The 20,194-nt window shown below is 39.6% G+C and overlaps 1 protein-coding gene across 3 annotated transcripts in view; it reads left to right on the top strand.

Moving 5' to 3' along the window:
* Positions 1-20,194, top strand: part of LOC101169950 (prune homolog 2 with BCH domain) — a 47,685-nt gene that overhangs the window by 5,494 nt on the left and 21,997 nt on the right. For 2 of the 3 annotated variants that reach the window (XM_020705863.3, XM_011479469.4), the window contains exons 3-9: positions 66-268; positions 1,625-1,791; positions 5,218-5,352; positions 6,471-6,559; positions 15,642-15,791; positions 16,032-16,360; positions 16,455-19,832. In XM_020705863.3, coding sequence (XP_020561522.1) covers positions 66-268; positions 1,625-1,791; positions 5,218-5,352; positions 6,471-6,559; positions 15,642-15,791; positions 16,032-16,360; positions 16,455-19,832 — 4,451 coding nt within the window. Of the gene's footprint in view, positions 1-65; positions 269-1,624; positions 1,792-5,217; positions 5,353-6,442; positions 6,560-15,641; positions 15,792-16,031; positions 16,361-16,454; positions 19,833-20,194 lie in introns of all 3 variants that reach the window. The other variant, XM_020705864.3, reaches the window with a different exon arrangement.

Raw genomic sequence — 20,194 nt, 5'->3', positions numbered from 1 at the left:
TTGTTCTCGAAGGTTATCTGTCAAGTGTTTGAAGTCTTGTTGAGTTGAAATTTCTGTGTCTTCAGGAGGAACAATCTGGTGGACTGTGCGTGCCGGTGCTGTGCAGAGGCCCGTGCCACACCTTGTTGCCTGAGGAAACTGTGAAGTTTTTGCAGAGAGTAAACATTCCTGAGGATTTGTTGCTCTGGAAAGAGCATATAGCCCTGGTGGAACTTCATCAAGCTGAGAAGCTCTCACTAACTCTACTTAGAGATGGATTACTTGACAGGTAAACCTTTAGATGAGTAAAAATTAAATGAAAAATGAAGTTAAACAAATTTAAAGTTAAAGTCTAAAATCTTGACAGGAGGATGTTCTCCTGGAGACAGTGCTATTCCCAGAAACCTTCTAGTGGTTTAACCGCCCAAATCCAACCCCCTAAGACTGTGTATCAAGCAAGAATACACCAGGTCACAATTTCAGAGTCTTCTCTGTGACTCAATCCCAGATTTGAACCCATTACCCACAAGCCTCTGTGGTGACACTCTACCACTTGGTCACTCTGCTGGTAGTGATCTTAAGGTCCCTTTATGATCATGTTTTGATCCAGTTCAAAAGTGTTCCCAGTGGTCTATTATTAATAAACGTAACTACTCCTTAATGTTAAATATCTTAAATTATTTATTTATTATAACTTTTTAAAGTGAAAATTAAAGTTGCATAGAAAACATATGTTTGCTTGTTAATTTAGAATAACTCCTTTTAAATTTCATTCTGTCAGGTTAGGTTATATGGACAGTTTAAGTCCTAATGTATAGTTGCCCAATCAGATGTTTCAAGTGTGAAACCCCCCTAGATATGAATAAATATAAACCAATTTTTATTTTTTATTTTAAGAAATTAAAAACTTGCATGCTCTCGAGGGCCACATAAAATGACATGGAGGGCAACATTTGGCCCCTGGGCCTTGAGTTTGACACATGTGATTTACACGCTGTCCTGCTATACAGCCTCTCACAAACCCAGGATAACATTACCGTGCAAAAAAAAAAAAAATGGCGCGGAATATTGGAGCTATCTCGTCTTACAGTTTTAAGTCAAATGCCAAATCAGATGAAGAAAACTGAGAAGTTATTGGATCTAGTCATCTACAAGTGGATGCATCAGAATGGAGCAGAGCAGGGAGCTTGTGGCCTACTGATTGTAGCTTCTACCACACCAGCACAAGCTGTTTAAACAGCATTTTTTGCGTCTGCATCTGATTCACAAGGATTTTAATAAAGAAACAATAAGAAATGCAATTTTAAGCTTAATTTTTTTTATCTGTGTTCTCCATCGTGGGAAAAATGCCACAAGAACATGGTAAAAGCATGATTTTCATTGCAGCATGTCTTTATGTCTGCTATTTAATAAAATGTGCTAAAAAAAACCACATTGAAAAACATGTCCATCTAAAAAAGCCATTTACTGATTTGAAAATTAAAATCTGAGATTATGTGCGTCTCCAGCCTCTCTGCGTGTTTATCTCTCAAGACCAGAAAAAGAATTTAGCTCATCCAAATAAAAACAATCTGTAAATTGTCTCACTATCATTTCTTTTTTCCTCAGCAGCCATTTATATCTCCCTCACCCTTCTCTCTCTTAGCTCTGAGTACCACATCCTGGAGTCCAGCATTCGGCAAGTGGTCCATCAAAAAGTGCAGAGAGATGCAGGGGGTGATGGGGGACTGTCCGCAGTCACAACAGTCGCCAGGAAGATTCTTCAAGAAGCAGCGGAGCACATCAGTGCGGCGCTGAGGGAGGTTCTCGGAGGTGAGGGAGGAACAGCCGCCCTCCTAGGGGGAGTAATGGGGCGATGAAGGAGGACACACACAAATCCCCTGACATGACTCGCTTAACACCCACCAGGAGAGATGGAAAAAGGGTGAGATGAGGGGTGGTGGATGTGTGTGAGCTCAAAAGTCACATAGAAGCTTATCATGTGTCCACTTTTCGTTTAGCAGGCAGTCATTTTTCTGTGCCGAAGCAAAGGAATGGCAGTGAAAATCTTAAATGTTAGTAAATGACTGGATGGAAAAGCACAACAGGAAAAAATGAAAATGGCTCATCTGCTTGTGTGCAAAGGAAATGAAAGCAGCCAGCTGCACCCACAGACACATCAACCTGTGAATGCTGGGGCAAAATAATTACTCCGTTTAGGTCTGAAAAGAACTTCCTTTTAAAACAGAACAAGCAGCTGTGTGACTTCAGCAGCAGCAGAATCGACTTATCTTTTTAATTCAGTAAATGTTTGCGGCTTTTGCAGTTAATTATCTGTTATCTACATCCAGGCATGCCATCTATGAAGCTGGATGGAGAGAAACAGCAAAGAGAATTGCAGAAACAAAGACTTAGAAACTGGGAAGGAAATTATGTGAAGCAAGTCTTCCTCTACCTTGAGAGTTCTTTGCATCTAATAATTTCAGGTATCTGCAGGGTTAAGTTTTCCAGTGGTTCATTGCAATACTACAAGTAAAAATAAAAGCATAGGCAACAAAAATCTCTGCAAAAAAGAATGCTAATAGATTTTTAGTCATACATCACAAATATATACTGTTACAGAGGCATTATTTACTTTTCAACGCTAAAAGCCCTAATATAATAAAGATATGAAGCAGTTATGGTAGGTTTTTAATCTACCGGTCCCTACGATTAAAAATTAAAGCCTTTCTTTTAAAAGGGACCCAATATAAGCTTCAAGTATATTGATAAATGTATTTAAAGGAAATCCATACAGTAACCATACTTTTTTTTTTAGCTAATATTTTTTATGTTGCCACAACTACTTTTCAATAGTTGGACTAAAGCTTAATTTTTAAACTCACACCACCAACAGATATATTTGACATTTATAACTGAAAAGGGACTTAATACAATTAATGCAGTCTTTAGTTTTGGTTAGAACAAAAACAAAAGCATCACAGGCATTCAACAAAAGATCAAAATTAGGTTGCAAATGATGTTACGGGTAAAATTACAGATTTGGGTCAAATGTACAAAACCACACATTACAATCAAAATTACAACACAAATAGTTAGGGGCTGTCAACCAAAAACAGGTGATGTCTAGTAATTCAAAAATCAGTCTGTGGTTTATTAGCAGAAGATTTTAGTATCCAGTCCTTTTTTTCTTGATCTATGCTTATAGACATCCGTTTAAATAACTAAAAAATTATATCAAAAAACTTGAAAAGAGATTTACATGGTTAGACGACCGTGTGGTATTAATAGATATGCATCTTTTGTGTGTGTGTGTGTTTTTTTTGTATTAATTGCTTAAAATGAACCATTTTCATAGCCAATTATTATGAATGAGTTAAAAAAAACTGACCAATAAGGCTAACCTCATCCATACTTTATGTACTAAAAATCCTGTCATTAAAAGCTTTAAAATATTTAGCCAAAAATGTTAATTTTTACAACATTTTTTGTTTAAAAATGGGGAATCAATGACATTTGAAATGATAGTGACAAGTCTCAGTTTTTTCTTAATTTTACTTTTTTTTTAAGTTTTAAAGTCCCATGCCAATCATCTTTTGATCTGTTGTAAAAGCTTTTCCGGTGGTCTTTTAAGTATAGTTATGCCGTTTTTAACCAAAATCAATAAACCTGTCATTTTCTAGGACATAGTTAAAGTGGCAGTAGTTCATTATAAATTCGTGTCTGAGTTGTGGGGACTGTTGGTGCAAAGCAAGCCCATCCCCATTTCCCTTCACCCATCTGTTAACACTCTCTCTCGCTAGCGAGCCCCTCACAACCCCAACATAACATTACTGGTGCGACAAAAATGGTGAACAATATTGGAGCTATCCAGTCGTACAGTTTTGAGCCAGATGCCAGTTCAAACGAGGAAAACAAAGACGTACACGAATCTATTTCTCTGCAAGTGAACGCATCTGAATGGAGCAGAACAGAGAGCTTGTGGCCTGCTGAATGTGGCTGTTATACAAAATTGTTACAGGCTTTTTCCCACATCTCTTTTCTTTGGTCTCCTCCTGATTCACAACGATTTGAATAAAGAAATAAATGCAATATTAAGCGTAATTTTCTAGATTTATGTTCTCCATCATGAGAAAATGCCAAAAGAATATTTTAAAAACACAATTTTCATTGGAGTAGGTCTTTTGATAATGTCTTTTAAAAAAGTTGTTTCTCACTGCCTGCTATTGCTGTTGTTGGAGATACTAAAATTACAAGAAAATGTGCTAGAATGTTCCACAGGAACATCTCTTGGTTGGTTTTGTAAGAATGCAAAGTGAATCCCCAGCTGAGTTTAAGTCAGAACTTACCCAAAGTTAGTACATGTGCCTCCTTCCCTTCGTTTCAAGGTCACAATCTCATTCTGAAGATAAAATAAATACTGTGCATGTCAGTTTCTGACTTCTGAACCATGTTTGGGGCCAGTTTCATTTGGCTCTTTTTTTCAGGAGCATTGATTGTGCTTGTTAGGAACAGGTGGTGTAGGACCCAAAATGCAGAAGGAAAACTAGGGCGCAACCAGAGGGTGAAAAAAACAGAACAACTGACAGTAAAGATTTGAAAAGCCGACATGCTGAGGACAATTAACAAATGAAAATAACTGAGGATGATTATGAACAGGAACCTGGTATGACTGTGACAGGGGGCCAACTTAAAACAGAACACGACCAGAAACACAAAAATATATCACTGACAAAACAATAATGGGTGCACTATCCTCACAGTCATACATTCTTTTAGCTATCTTTCAAATTCTAGCAGCACAATAAAAGTATGGTGCAGAGGACTATCTCAGGTTTGGTTCCCGCTCCGCGTGCCCATGTGTCGAAGTGTCCTTGAGCAAGGGACTGAACCCCACGTTGCTTGTGGTGATGACTGTACAGCACTTTGGGCCTTCTAAGAAGATAGTAAAGCACTACATAAGTATACACCATTTACCAAATTAACAATTCTCTAAAATACTTATGGACAACTTTCCTTTTAAATGCCTTTTGAAATGTCTCTCCAACTTCAGTAATTTAATATGCATCAGTCAGGAGAATTTCTTTTACTGGCGCTTCAAAAAGCTTGAACAATTGACCATTTCTCATGACATAAATTAAGCAATAGCATAGTGGACAAAAATTAAAACATATTTGATTGGCTTCACCTAGAACAGCAATGTTCCAGTTTTTGAAAATGCAACTGGAATGCAAATGGAATTGTGTGTGTTTTTTCCAGAGGCTTTGAAGCTGCAGAGAGAGGAATGGTGGATCAAACACGGCTGTCAGTCAGAGGAGCTGGAGGAACTTGTGAGATGTTTGGAGCAGTGGGACGACTTCAGTGTTCAACAACAGAGGGACATGAATCAACAAGGTGATTGGGATGTTTTGACTGACTGACGTGTCTGGAAAGGATGCCACATATTAAAAGCTGAGTTGCAAAATAAAATCAAATACAGAGAAAAAGACCTAAAAAAAGTCTATGCACGACTGAAATGCATAGATTAATGTGTAGATGAATGTAGAAAGTTTTATTAGGAATCCTTATATCTTCATTCAGTTAGAAGTTACCGGTAATAAAAAATTATATTAATATGGTTAGGTAAGGACAATTTTAATCTTTACATAACATTCATCCTCTAAACCTGTTTTGTCCCTTTCGGGGTCACGGGGCTGTCGGAACCTAACCACCGTTGGCGAAGGCAGGGGACATCCTGGACACGTCGCCAGTCTGTCGCGGGGCCACGAATCACATGCCCATGCACAGTCGATTAGGGACAATTTAGAGTGACAAATCAACCCATGACGCATGTTTTTGGACGGTGGGAGGAAGCCGGAGACCCCGGAGAGAACCCACGCATGCACGGAAAGAACATGCAAATGCCACACAGAAAGGTCCCCCAATGGTGTTCTGGTGCAGGTCCCCCAGCCGAGACTTGAACCGGGGGCTCTTGCTGTAAAGCAGGAGCTGCGGCATGCAGCCCTTTTCATAACATAGTCCAAGATAAATAAAAAAGACTCGAAAAGAATGTGCCAGCAACAAAAGTCAAGTTCTATATAAAATTGAACCAATTTGTAAAAAATCTTTGTTGACAGAATTTTTATTTACATCTGAAATCTGGTAGATTTAAACAAACCCTGCTGTGCAAAAGCTCAAATGTCTTGTTTGTATGAAACATCAAGACAGACTGTTCAATCATTGTAAAAGTGTGTATACCCATAAAGTGTTAACTAAATTTCAATTTAATAAAATACATAAAAATAGTTGTTTTTTTAACTTTGAATACAACAAAACTCAGTTTAAACCTCTTTGTTCCACATTTATATTTTTCAAGACCTTGACTGCAGTCCCTGTTTAAGCTATCACCTCTGGAGAGGATATTCATTCAAGTGTTTTTCTTTTTTTTTGTTGTCTCTTTTGTGAAACTGTTTTGTATTCTTGTGTGTTTTCATATAACTGTTAGTCTGTTTGTGTGTGCTGACTGGATGTAGAACCGATGCTGCAGCTGACACCGAAGCTGAGGGAGTTTTCTGACGGGGAGACTACCATAGCGCTCACATCCCTGGCCACGGACGAGGAGGTAGATTCATTATTTTTTTGTGTGATTTTTTTTTATTTCAAACATTTCAGGTTGCAACAAAGTTGAAGAGAAACACCTGATATGAAACTAATATGAAAGTGTACAAAGCACAGGGAGAGAATGTACAATTGTGTGTTTACAATGACAATAAAAAACAAAGACTTGAGATGTGAAAACAGAGAAAAAAACTCAAAAAGAGAACAGAACACTTTTAATGGTTTTGTGTTTCATTGCATCTCACCTACAATGTGCACTTTGGGGAGGTGTTTCTGTGGAGCCCCTTTGATGCTCTGCATTTGGATGAGATGTAGATGGTCCCAAAAGCATTCATGTATCACCGTCCTCCCTGCTGGTATCCCAAAAATCCAGCACACTCATTTTCAGCACATTTGTGTAATGTTGGTGTTGATTTTCTCTTGCTTGCCACTTCACATTTGCTGCTGCACGCTCACATAAACAGGCACGCAAACAGAGGCTTTAAGAATTTACTTCTACTAGTGCTTTTCCCTCTGCTGCAACCTCTAATGTCTTCACTCCCCCCCATCCAAAAACTAGAGGAAAAAAAAAATCATTCATTATTTCTTTTATATCTCCTTCTCAAAGCCCATTTTTCTCGGCGGCTGCCTAGCGTGTGGTATTAGGCTATGTGTAAAATAAATGATGTCTGTAGCCGTAGGGGTATGGCTCTGCCTCCCCCAGAAAACTACCTAACGTCCAAGGAACATTAAACACCCAGATCCTCGTTTAGCGAATAAATAACCATTCATTTGAATGGCTTTGCCTGTGTGTGCGCACCGGACTTTTCTGTGCATATTTTACCAGCACTGTGCCTACATGCTGCGTGTCAGGAGGGAAACAGAGGGAGAGATAGAAGCAGAGTAGAAAAAGGCAGGCAGAGAGGGCCCATTAAAGACTTAATATAGAATAAATGGCCAGGGGCCTGTGTGTCGCCAGCGGACCTCAACTCCACAGCGTCATGGTGGGTTACTAATGACCTGAGATCGGGCTCCAAAATGAACTCCTTACATGCATGTCATTTGCAGTGTGTATATATTTATATATTATTTTTTAATTGTGTTTGAAAAGAGAGTAAAACGGTATGAGAGTCATTTGTTCAGGGGGTTTAGGGAAGTTCTGCCTTAAATGATTCTTTCCAGAAAACTAAATAAATTAGTTTCAATTAGTCTTTAATGGCTTATGTGCGATGTGTTTGTTGTGGTGTGCCATGTATGTGTGTGTCTGACAGCAGTTAAAGAGGGCTGAGTTTGAATTTGCGTGAATTTGCAGTGTAAAATGTGGCAGTGATTGCTTACATAGCAGAGAAAAAAGGATTTTGCTGCTTGTGGGGTAGAAATGTCTTCACATTAGTAACAAGACAAGTCTTCTGGGGGATTTTAGTACCAGTTTTACCCACCTTAACTGGGGAAGTAGTTGAGTTAAAAAAGGGATTAGTGCACAGTTAATGTATATTTTCTTTCCTCCCTAGAAGTTCCTACTGCTGCATTCAAATTCCTGAGATGAATGCGTTTTCATCAATTTTTTAATTTCTTCCCTTATCCCATTTAGTCTAAATAGTCTGTCTAAATTTAGTCTGTAATTTTTTTTTTTTACAGTTAGCATCCCCACATCATGATGCTCCTTTGACCATGCTTGAAAGTAGGGATGACTGAAAGGTGATGACAGTTTTGAAAAAGCTTTACTTTAGTTATGTCCAGTCATTTTAGTTTGGAAAGTGATTCTAACCTGTCTGTTGAGGTGACTTTTTATATTTAAGTGGCCTTTTGATGAACTGATATTCCGTCTGTCTTGTTGTGCGTTCCTCCCATATAGGAAACACGCTAGCCAAATAAGTCTTTTGCACTCATTATTCATTTTATAATATTTTACATTCTCTCTTTAATTTGAACTCTAATTTCAGAACATAAAATTGGCTTTTCCAGCAAGATTGGATTATTCAATGCCTTTTTTCAGCACAGTATAGAGAAATAACATTTGCAGCTAAAAAAGCTGTAAACTATCCTGAGTTTATCTGTTTTTACAGAAAAAGCTTCTCCTCTTCCTCAAGAGGATTTCTCTTTTCTGCAGTACACCGTTACTGCTCTTGTATGTCAGAATCAAGCAAAGTCCAGAAATGTCTTTAGAAATCAACTGGATTTTCTTGATGAATCCACCTGGATGAATTAGAAAATACACAGACAGTATAGGAAAAGTCATCTCCTTTTATGTGGGTGCAACTGATGCAACCGATCCATTTATTTAAATACATTTATTGTTAAAGAGCCAAATTCTTTGACTATGTCACTAAATCCCATGGTTACTTCTTTAAAGTACTTTTCTTTTTTCCCAGAAACCTCAAGGAACTCCTCTCAGTGTCGGTCCACTTCTCCAATTTTTCAACATAGAACTGCAACATTCTACTTTGCAAAGCACTATTTAGCTTTTTTCCAGCTTAATTGTCTGCTGCTGAACTGAAACAGGGATGTTTACTCAACCAGAATCTGGGATGACTTGATCTAAACTAGGGGTCTGGAACCTTAGGCTCCCGATCCACATGCTGCTTTTTGATCCCTCCATTGTGGCTTTTTGGCTTTGTTAAAAAAAAAAAAAGCTAACAGTTAATACAAAACATGGATTTATAGTTTTGGTTTAGTTTGTTTTAGATTTGTTTTAGTTAATGGAGTTTTGCCATAAATGTTCATAATTTTAACATGTGAGGTAACTGAGCAAAATTATGGCAGTGTTTAATCTACTGTTAATCATTGGAATAAATGGAAAGCATATCACTGTTTAGTTGCTGTTCAAAGAGAAAGTCCTTAAAGTATAATATTGCATTTACCTATATAGATTTTCAAGTAATTCAAGTCAATCTGCTGCAACAGGAGGATTTTGTTTGACTCAGGGTGTATTTTATTTTGAAAGGAACTTGTATGTGCTGCTTTTAAAAGTACAATAAGTTAAAATTATAACAATAATATAATTTAATTATTGTTTATAATTAAAAGCTATACTTTATGGATGAAACTGGACCAAACGGCTCTTTTAGTATTAATTGTTGCAGATCCCTGATCTAAACCAAGAGGGACTAATCTGAATGATCAAATTTGACCTTCTCTGATCTAAAAAATTTTAGATCTTGTTGAAGATTTAACAGCCCACAAAATAATATCCATAGTTTTTCTTTGACAATACTTATATTAAAAATAATAAACAATTTATATAGGTCCTTGTGGACGGCAGTCAAAAGCAGACATTTTTCTCACTTATAAAATCAACACTGATGACATTGTTAGTGTTTAAAGGAGAACTTCATTAGTGGTTTTTGATTACTACCTTACATTTTCCTGAAGGCCAAAGTCATCAACCCCAATTCAAGAGCCGGCTCTGATATCTGCAAGCTGATCTCCTTCTTGATGTTCTCAGTATCAGCAGGAGCTCAGATGAAACCTGCTATCACCACAACACAAACAGGGCAGGCAATCTTTGTTGCTGTTGACTTATTTCTGTTTTTCAAATGACTTAATGCATTTGTTTGTTTTGTTCTCTGAGAGCGTACACACATGTCCGTCCCTCTGTCTCGGCTTCGCTTCCTTCTTAGCGACGTTGATTGTCTCTAATGCGTTGTTTGTTCTCAGTCCTCCGGTCCTTCTGTTTGTTTATGCAGGGCCAGTTTTGCCCTGCGCCACTTGCACAAATAATTATGCTCGCTAATGAAGGGCCCGCAGCCAAGGCGCTCTCTAAATGCCTTTCTGATGAGAAGCACTAGGAGACAGCAGGTGCAGGGTGGGCCTCCCAGGGACTAAGATTGAAGACCAGGAAACCAGAGCCCCCCCCAACCCCCTTCCCCCTGTGTCTTCAGTTTTTTTTTAAGGTACCTTTATTCTGCATCAAATCGTCTCCATGAGATCAAGAACTGAAAGCTGCTGCAGTCATGTCAAATTCAGGGATGCTCTCATTCTAAAATAACATTTACAAAAATTATCTTAAAAAAAATCAGAGCTCATCTGTGCGACTTTCTAACTTGCCTGAGTGTTTGGTTACATTGTCTTTTATGGCAATAAAAGTGCATTAGCAAGATTCAAAGATGCGTTCTGCAATGTACATTTGTTTGACTACGACAAACAACCAACAAAAAAAAAGGACATTTCTGTTAAACAAGTTTGGAGAAGTGCTGCACACAGCAGTCACTCCTCTGTGTTTTGCACTTATGTTTTTTTTCCTCATCATCTCAACTGAAGAAAAAAATTGTGCTTTCCCTTTTCCCCATTTTCCTTCTCCCCCTGTGGCTTTCTTGGGCTTTGAGGGCAAACAAATAACAAAGCAAAACATTTATAGACTCTGTGCTTGCATATTGGCCCCAAATCCCTGCACTTAGAGCCGAGCGAATGAAGCATGTGGAGAAGGCCCATGTGAGATGGAAAGACAGTCAGAAAGACATTCGTGTTTGCAAACTTTCACGCCGCCCTCCTCTTTGCTTCTTCCTCTCCAAAAAACTTCATAAGCAGTAATAGTCACACGTGCGTGTCTCTAAACAGGAGCTGATGACTGTTTGAGTGTGAACACAGACGTGTGTGTGTGTGTATGCAAGTTCAGCAGTGCGTTTGTGGCAAATGGTATAGGCTGCACATGTGTGCGAGCATTTTGCATGTGTGTGTTTGAGCAGGGTGGTGTCAGCTCGCGCCTTGCCACCCCATTTACTGTAGCTGTACCGCTGTGATCACAGACAGATGTATAAATCAAACCTCGCTTGATGGATTCATCAGGGTGGCGAAACGATCGCCTGAGAAGAACTTGCAAGTCTCTTAGCATTCTGTGTTCTGACAGAAAGGGTATGCAAAGAGCCTAAATGGATGAACGCTTGATTAATTTTTTTTTGCTGGAGATGTTGGCGACAGCAGGAAATGTGTTTTTGCTTTGACTGTGTTTGCACGGGAATTTACGCACGCGGGGCGTGAGTTATGAGACCCGAGTTTTGTACCTAAGGCTATTGTGCATAATGACAGCAGGTTGGGAGAACTGCAAGCAGCCGCTAAAGACTTGCTACCTGTGGAGCAAAGACAACCAGTCAGAGAGGGAGGTAGAAAGTGCGTGGATGATGTTTTGCAGGAGGCCCAGTGTGGGAGAAAGATGAAGCTGTAAAATGTGTGAGAACGAAATATGAATAAGCAATGTGTGACAGAAAAAGAAAAGAAAAACAGGTAGAAAGTTGACGAGAAAAAAAGCGCAAAGAATTGATTAAGTAAAGTAAACAAGAAGTGAAAAAAGTTGATTTACAAAATGTAAAACTTGTTTTGAATCATCATGTAATCTTAGAAATTGTGTCATGTGGAAAAAATGATCTGCATCAGGAACTTCAATTCTTTAAAACCTTTATTTCCTAAATTATTTCATAACAATTTGAGTTAGAAATAACTTGAACATCTTTGATGGAAAAATGAACAGTGTTTTTAATATCAAATTTTAAAAATGTCCTTTGGTTAAAAGAAATAAAAGACCCACTCCAATGACAATCCTGTTTTTAGTGTTTTTAGCATGTTCTTGTGGCATTTTTCTGATGACAGATGACATGTAGAAAGAATATTAAAAGTCTTAAATTGGGTTTCTAAATATGTCTTTATTCAAATTGTTGTGAGTCAGGGGTAGACAAAAGAATGCCATTGTGGCAGTGGCATGGGAGCTACAGTCACAAGCTCTCTGCTCCATTCTGATGCATCCACTTATAGATGACTCGATCCATGTACATCTTCATTTTCCTCGTCTGAGCTGGTATCTGGCGTAATACTGTACGGCTGCATAGCTTCGTTATTGCTCACCATTTCACCATTTTATTGTGCCAGTAATATTAGGCTGGGGGTGTGAGGGGGCTGTAAACTAGTGGGAGAGAGTGTAAACAAAGAGATAATGGGAAGTATTGGTAGGCTTACACCACACCAACAATCCCGCTCATATCTCAGTAGCGAATTTCTAAAGAACTCCTGCCATGGTGCAATAACTATGTCCTAGAAAACAACTAAAGTTTTTTGATTTTGCCTAAAAATCTGTCACGGCGTGGGGTTGGGGGAGTACCCAGATGCAGAGAGAAGGAGGCAGGAGGTTTCAGGGGAACAAGATCTTTAATGACTTAAAAAACCTAGAAGACAAAACCACTGCTGAACAGGCAAGAGAAACTCGAAAACACTTGAATGGGGAAATAGCAAGCTACATCAGCCTATGGACCAGCACATGAGGCAGGGAAGGACAGGAGTTAACCCTTGCTATCCTAGGCACTTTAACATTGGGAGTTGGGTCATCTAGACCCACTAGACAGTGCGCTGAACCTTTTTTCTTCAATGATTTGTGAACCTCACTGGTGTCCATGGATTACATGAAATCTTTCCACCTTTATCCACCTTTGTTATGGTAGGAATAACACGTCAATGTAAGGGTGGGGTCATCTAAGATAGCACAAGGGTTAAATACATACAGGCAAACATGACACAGGTGACAACAATAAGGGCAGATGGGGACCAAAAGTAAAACTCGATACTACAACAAAACAAGAATCCTTACAAAATAAAACAATAGTTTAATAATAATAATAATGGGAATCCTTAAAAATGGTTCAAAAGATGATTGGAGATGGACTGATGAAATGACAGACTTTCTACGCTCTGATCACTAGTCCAAGTTGTTTAAAACAGTTTGTACTCCTCAGATTGTAAATTCATTAATTATTAGTTCATCTACATTGACTCCAACAAGTCAAAACAAACTGTGTGCTGTGAGCAGGGGCATGCAAAAGCTTTTCAAAATAATTTACAAGATGTAGAAATTCCTTTGAATCTAAATGCGCTTACGCGATTTCTCCACAAAAATTGCCATAAATAACCAGACACCTTCTAAGACAACAAGGATATTTTTGAACTATATTTTTAGTAAGATGTCGACACATTTATGAAACACTGGCTGATCGGTTATTCTATGTCATGTCTTGTAAACATTCCTGCAAAACTCATTTTTTTAATCCAGTTTTTCAGCACGTTACTTACATTTTTTGTTTCTTGTTGTTCAGAAATTTAACTTTCTCTATAATATTGCGCCTTATGGTGTTTACAGTTTCATCTGTTTTGTCTTGTTTGTTAGCCCATTTAAGATAAAAACCATTTAATAAAATCATCCCAGCAGTGTACACATTCACGTATTCTTGATCAGTTTGTTGCATAACTAAAATTCGGCTCAATACTCAAGGCATTGACCAATAAAGAGGATTTTAAAGTACTTCTATTATGTATGGTAAGCAAAAAATTAATATAGGAAAGAAATTAACTGCCAGAAGGAAAATGAAATTGAAAAACCTAAAATCTAATCTGTGCAGAAAATTAAAAGACAAAAAGAAAATGGACAAATTTAGACAACTAAAAAATGATTACAAAAGATTCCCATATTTTTTCTGTTTATCAGCAATATGATACTAAACACTGACTACTTCAACACAGCATCCAATGATTGTTAGCCTCTCAAACACGCTGGTCGTTTCCTTAAAAAGGACTAAAGTTAAGGGTTGGAAGGAGCACTTTTTGCCTGTGACATCTCAGCAAAGCTCAACAAATAAGCGGCTTCTGTGTGATATTCTTAGAGACACTTAGCAAGTGGATTTTAAATCTAACATGTTGATAATTTATAAGAAAAGCCAATCTGTGTATCTGAGGGTGGCAGAGGGCTAAATGGGGGGGGCAGCAATATGAGTAGTAATTTACTCAGTTAAGAGACCAAATGGTAGACAGACTGTCGCGCTGCATGTTATCGCAGAGATTCACTCTGCTCGTTTTCTGACTATATTTCCATACTTGTGTGTGTGTGTGTGTGTGTATGGGTGTGCACGCCGGTGAACACACACACAGTTGGGTGGTAGCTTTCGAGTCCTCTGAACATTTTTGTGTATAATTTGATGTAAATGTTCGAGACTTCATAGATGCTTTATGTGTGTTTTCTATGTTTGCTCATAAACTGAGATTGTAGTGGGTAACTGCAGGTGAAGATATGTATATCACTGTAAGTCTGCTTACATGTGTGGCTGTGCCCATGTGGGCAAATGTGTGTGTTTTTGTCGGATCTTCAAAGGCTTCATTGCACTCATCAGGATATCAGTGTTGAGAAATGGCAGTGTCATGGAGGTGACAGTTGTGTGTGTGTGTGAGGATTGATGGGCCTGAGTCTGACAGCAGCCATATTGTGGGGTGTGAGAAGGATTGAGGGGGGAACAGGGGAGGAGTATGGTAGCCCCCTCATCCTCACAGGTTAATATTGACACAGCCTGGGCAGATACAGAGCCTGAAGCGCTCATCAATCATCTCCAGTGGACCCATACAAATACACATACACATGCTCACGTAGTGAGAAGGACCATAAACACACACAAACACACATGCTGTGTACAAAACCCATGTTCAAACGTCAATGTACTGTTTGGAAAAGCCAGGCAGCAAAAGAAAAGAAACATTTTTATAAGCTGCCGACAAAAAAAATGTAATGTGTGGCATTGTGTTCTTCTAAAAAAGTTCAACTTAATTATGCACAGCAACAGTTTTTTGAGAACTTTGCAAAGCAAACAATTGTACAACAAATCTAGATTAATCAAGCAAATATGTTTTCAAAAGTATCACTTTGCACACTTTATGTGTAACCCTGCGTGGCAAATTATGGCTGCAATAACATTGCTGTTAATCATTTCAGAGAGAAAGCAAAAAACAAGTTCTCTTGACAAACAAAACAATTAATTAATGCAACTTTCCAGCCATCAATCACGATGCGTGTCACTGAATTACCATAATCTGTGCATGGTGGCTGTTTTAAGAGCAAACAGTTAATTTCAAAATAATAAATCACAAAGTGTCTCTCTACCCCTCTGTGCGCTTTGACAGCTTCGTTTCTCATTGCTGCAGACGCAGACTCACTTGAAAATACTTTTACTGACGAAGAGGAAATCAGATGTATAATGAACCGCAAGGTCTAACAAAGTTGGAAACAACTGTGACCAAAATGATAAAAAATGTAAACTGACTGTTTTCAAGAAAATCTGATGTAAAACATTTTTTCAAACTTCTAGGGATGGGATGGCTATGTGGACGGGCTAAAAGCATTCACCCATCAGCATGGCTACGACTGTATAGTGGTCCTCCTGTCGATCCAGGATGCAGTGCATCATCCTCGCCAGCAGGTGGCTGTCTTCTCAAACAGCACACATGTCCTCAACCAGGTAAAGTCCATTTGAAAGGCACGGAAACAACCCAAATACCCTTGTCATTGACCCCAAAGTAGAAACTGTTCCTTTTAATTTGAAGAAAACTAACCTTTCCTGTTGTCAAATACAGAGGAGATGGCAAATTTGTAAGGTTATCTAATGTTGTATTGCACTTTATCATTTAATAATACAATTTAAAATGATGCATAAAAAAAGATGAGGTTGTTCAGTTATATTATGTGGTTCTTACTGCAGATCTGCACTGAGTTAGAGGAGTCCTCCTCTTGGTCTCTTTCTGGAGAACCTGGAGATGGAGCAAGTCTGCAAGTCTACCACATTCCTATAAACTCAACTGCATCTTCTGGCATTCCTTCTGTTCTGGAGGAGGAAATCCAGAACCTTCTCAAGGACTTTGTCAACAGGAGGAGCTCTGTATTAGCCTGCCATCCCAGCAGTAGGACCTCTTCTACGGAGGGGGTGGCAGGCAGCGTGGAGTTCTCTCAAGGTTCGTCTGGTATCAATGACATGGATGGTTCTGACACGGAGAGAGCAGAGGGCAGCAGTGAAAATGTGGCTGTTGAAAGGTACACCAAAAATCACCAAACAACATGGAACATGTGGTTAATGTTGAATATTAACTAAATGTGGTGATATTTTTTATTGTAACCCTATGAATAGGGCAATGGCAGATGGTGAAGAGGAGATGGGTGCTGTTGGAGTCAGTGCTGGGGCAGAGCCGTTAAGTCCTGACAGTGGTATGACCACCATTCGCAGCAGTCGCTCTTCAAAGGAGAGCTCAGTGTTCCTTAGCGATGAAAGTCCGGTGGGTGAGGTTTTAGCAGCAGGAGGTGTAGCTACGGGGCCAGTAGGACTTTTTCTGAGAAGTCTGTCTCCTCTGGGGCTGTCCTCTCTCTCACCCCCTGTGCCCCCTGAAAGAAGGAAGCACCGTTCTAGCAAAAAAAGCAGCGACACCTTTGACCTGTTCTGTTTTGACCCATTGCATAGCAGTGACCTGCCAGCTAAAGACGAAACGCAAAACTCTGAGGGAGAAGCTGAAGGGTCGAGAAAAGCTGGAAGCTCTAGCTTCTCAGAAATCGATGAGCTAAGCTTGGTAGATTTCTCTGCAGCTAACTCAATAGGAGGCCATGAAAGTGTAAATTTGTCAATTGATCACCAGGGACTACTTCTTGGGAATGAGATCACTGACACCATGGTACCCCCAACACCAGTGAACAGCCTGGCTGGCAGTCGTCCACCTAGTAGTTGTGGCCTCAGGTTCTTCCCTGAAGATGTCATTGAAAGGATCAATGGTCTGCAGTGCAAAGACAGCATGTCATCATCTTTGTCAGAGACCTGGGATGAACTAAGCTTTGATACACAAGGAGCCTCGTCTTTGAGTGATTACAGGCCTAGAGACTCTGAAAGCCCTCAGAATGTTATGAACGAAGTTAGCAAAGCTTCAGTGAGTGATATGACAGAAAAAGAAAATGGAGACATCTTAAAATCAGAGAGTTCCCAGCAGACGATAGGAAGGCTCGAGCCTCAGCTTAGTTTGATAATTGAAACTAGTCCATCCTATGAAAACTGGAATCCAGACTCTGTGCTTAGAGATCAGTGGAACACCATATCTTTACATGATCTTCAACTGACACATCCAGACGATGAAGTCAATAGAAAAAACAAACCTGCCATCAGTGCAGGAAAAGGGAATACATCTATAATATCAAAAAAGAAAATAATTTCAAACACTTTAATGCCAGAAACATCCAAAGAAGAGGACGAAGGTGCAAAAAGCACAAAGGGGACACAACAGCCAGAGCCTCTAGACTTCTGGACATATTCAGCTCAGAAGGGATTTCTCAAGTCTGATAGTGGAACCACCACCTCCTACCCTGAATCTTTAGACATGTGGAATACGACAATCAGGGACGACAGCTTATCACCTCTCACTACCCCAGAGAATTTATCTGAAAACTCAGGTTCCTTTTCTTCATTTAATCTCACTGCTATGAAAGACGCTTCTGTGGAAAATTCCCACGGATATTCCGACAGTGGGATGCAGATGTGGAACACCACCATACAGGAGGACAGCTCTTCCACAACAAGCACTCCTGAGGGACACGACAACGAACAACGCTTGAGTCACATGGGATCACCAGATACTGGTTACTCTCCGGAGACTCTTGTTTGTAAAGACAGTGTACCGTCTCCTGTGGCTGAAGATGTTGAGTGTAGATATCATGATTTCAATGTGAGGATTGTAATTGAAGCTGTAGAGGGTGAAACACAAAGTGAGGAACCAGGAAATAATGACACCTTACAGGATTCTGCCTCTGAACCTGCAGAAGATGACACTCAACGAAGCAACAACATGTGGGACCTACCTGTCCCAGGCATTGTGACTTCTACCTCTGAGTATGACAACATTGGAGAAGGATCATGGAGCCGTGCATCTTCACCTGAGAACTATTGCAGTCCGGTGGTTGATTTGGTCCAGCTTGAAGCTCAGTCCAGCCCATTTTTACTTTTTACCAAACCTAATGAATTGATAAATCAAAACCAGACCACTGACTCTTCCAAACAGACTGAATCCACTACAGATAAGGAGCAAACAGCCAAGCAGGTATTCCTGTTTGATTGTGATGTAAACAAATGTGCGGAAAATTTAGATGGGAGTAAGTATGAGAACATCAGCAAAGAGGAATTAGAGGAGACTAGCTGGATGGAGCAACCTGGGGATTGTTCCCCCTTTGTGTTTGTGGAACATCGCACTGCCACGCAGCAAATTTCAACGAAAGAAGAATCAGATTTATTATCTCCTCTGTATGATAACATTTTACACAATAAAGATGACAGCCAAGATGGAGAAAGTGAAAAAAACAATGAAAATATTGAGGGCAGAATCAAAGAAACTACATCCCAAAGCATCCATACAGGTACGGAAATAGATGCACTGAGAAACTCCATCAGCTCTCACACAGGTGAGTTACATTTTCACGGAGAGTCCCTCTCAGGCTTGGAAAGGGAACACATTGTGGTGCCGGATGAGTATGCTAATAGAGAGGGGTCTAACAGTTGTGACCAGCAATTAAAAGGATTAAGAAAATCCATGGAGACCTTCAGCATGTTATCTTATGCTGCCACAGTACTGAAAAATCAAGCAGAAACTGCACATCAAAAGCAGCTTCAGACTCCACTGCAAAGCAGTGAAGACCAAAGCAGAAGTGGGAAGATCGGTTCTTGTGCAGACACAGACCTAAATAAAGCTGTCTCAACTAATCAACACCAAGCTAGTCTTGACGATGCCATTGAGCCTGAGCTGGTGCCAAAAATGATCACACCTACCCAATTGAAATCCAGCTTCGAAGCTCTCCACCAAACAGATTCAAGACTAACAGAAGACGGAAATCATGAAAGTGACTCCAGCACTGTGGCTCGAAGTGTGTCTCCATCATTAAGACATCCATCAGATCACTTCCTGAAAACCAGGGAAGAAGTTTATGTCCATTCCCAGATATCTATGGAGGATTCAGATGAAGGTGGGATGTCACCAACTGCAACTTCAAAAAGAGCCACCTCCTTGGGTGATTTTCATGCCTGGGGAGAACAATTTTTGAGACAAGGTTCTTCTCAAAAAACATCTGAACCACCATCCCTCACTAACAGTACAAACTCCCAAAACAGCTCTACGATTGGTACGCCCCTACATGAGTTGTCTCCAGAAAAAAGCCTTGGCTTACCATTCTCTGGAGATTTAATGGAAGAGGAGAATGATGAAGACGACCACGAAGAGGAAGCAAGCATAGATTGTTCGTGCTTTCCTAAATGGACTCCAGTCGTACAAAGAACTAGAGGAGAAATAAAAGGGTTTGGATCTTCTGATCTGCTCAGCTTTTCTAATGACCAGACTGGAGGATGTCACTCACTTCAACAAAAGGATTCACAGACAGAGAGTGATGGCTTTCTGTTGAGCAGAGACGATCGTAAAGACCAACAACTTGTGCATCATGCCGAAAATTATGAACCTTCCAGAGATCCATATTCATCTGTTATAAGGTAAGCAAGACATCACAACTTCTAACCAGATTTATGAGGATGTAAGGCCTGTTTTAATTGCGAAGTATTAATTTATCTACACATGATAGTGCACAGCTACTTTAAAAACTTTCATACATTGACTAGAAATTTTCAGTAGTTTCCTGTCAGTGAACTGTGAATCAAGCTCTCCTGGGGAGCCTGGGGGTCTGTGTTTGTATACATGTACAGATAAATTCCACATTTAGAATGACAAGTATAAGAAAATAATGCATAACACTGCTTCTATGTGGAGACGGGACAGGATGGACGAGCAGGAAACACTCTCCACGTGTGTGAATTCATGTGCTCAGTGCTGAGGTTTGATCTGCAGTTCTGTGGGT

Source organism: Oryzias latipes, chromosome 9 (genome assembly GCF_053564925.1).
Source record: "Oryzias latipes strain Hd-rR chromosome 9, Olatipes_Hd-rR_3.1".
Taxonomy (NCBI): domain Eukaryota; kingdom Metazoa; phylum Chordata; class Actinopteri; order Beloniformes; family Adrianichthyidae; genus Oryzias; species Oryzias latipes.
The sequence above is the reverse complement of the archived record's forward strand: the minus strand, read 5'-3'. Positions and strand labels throughout refer to the sequence as shown.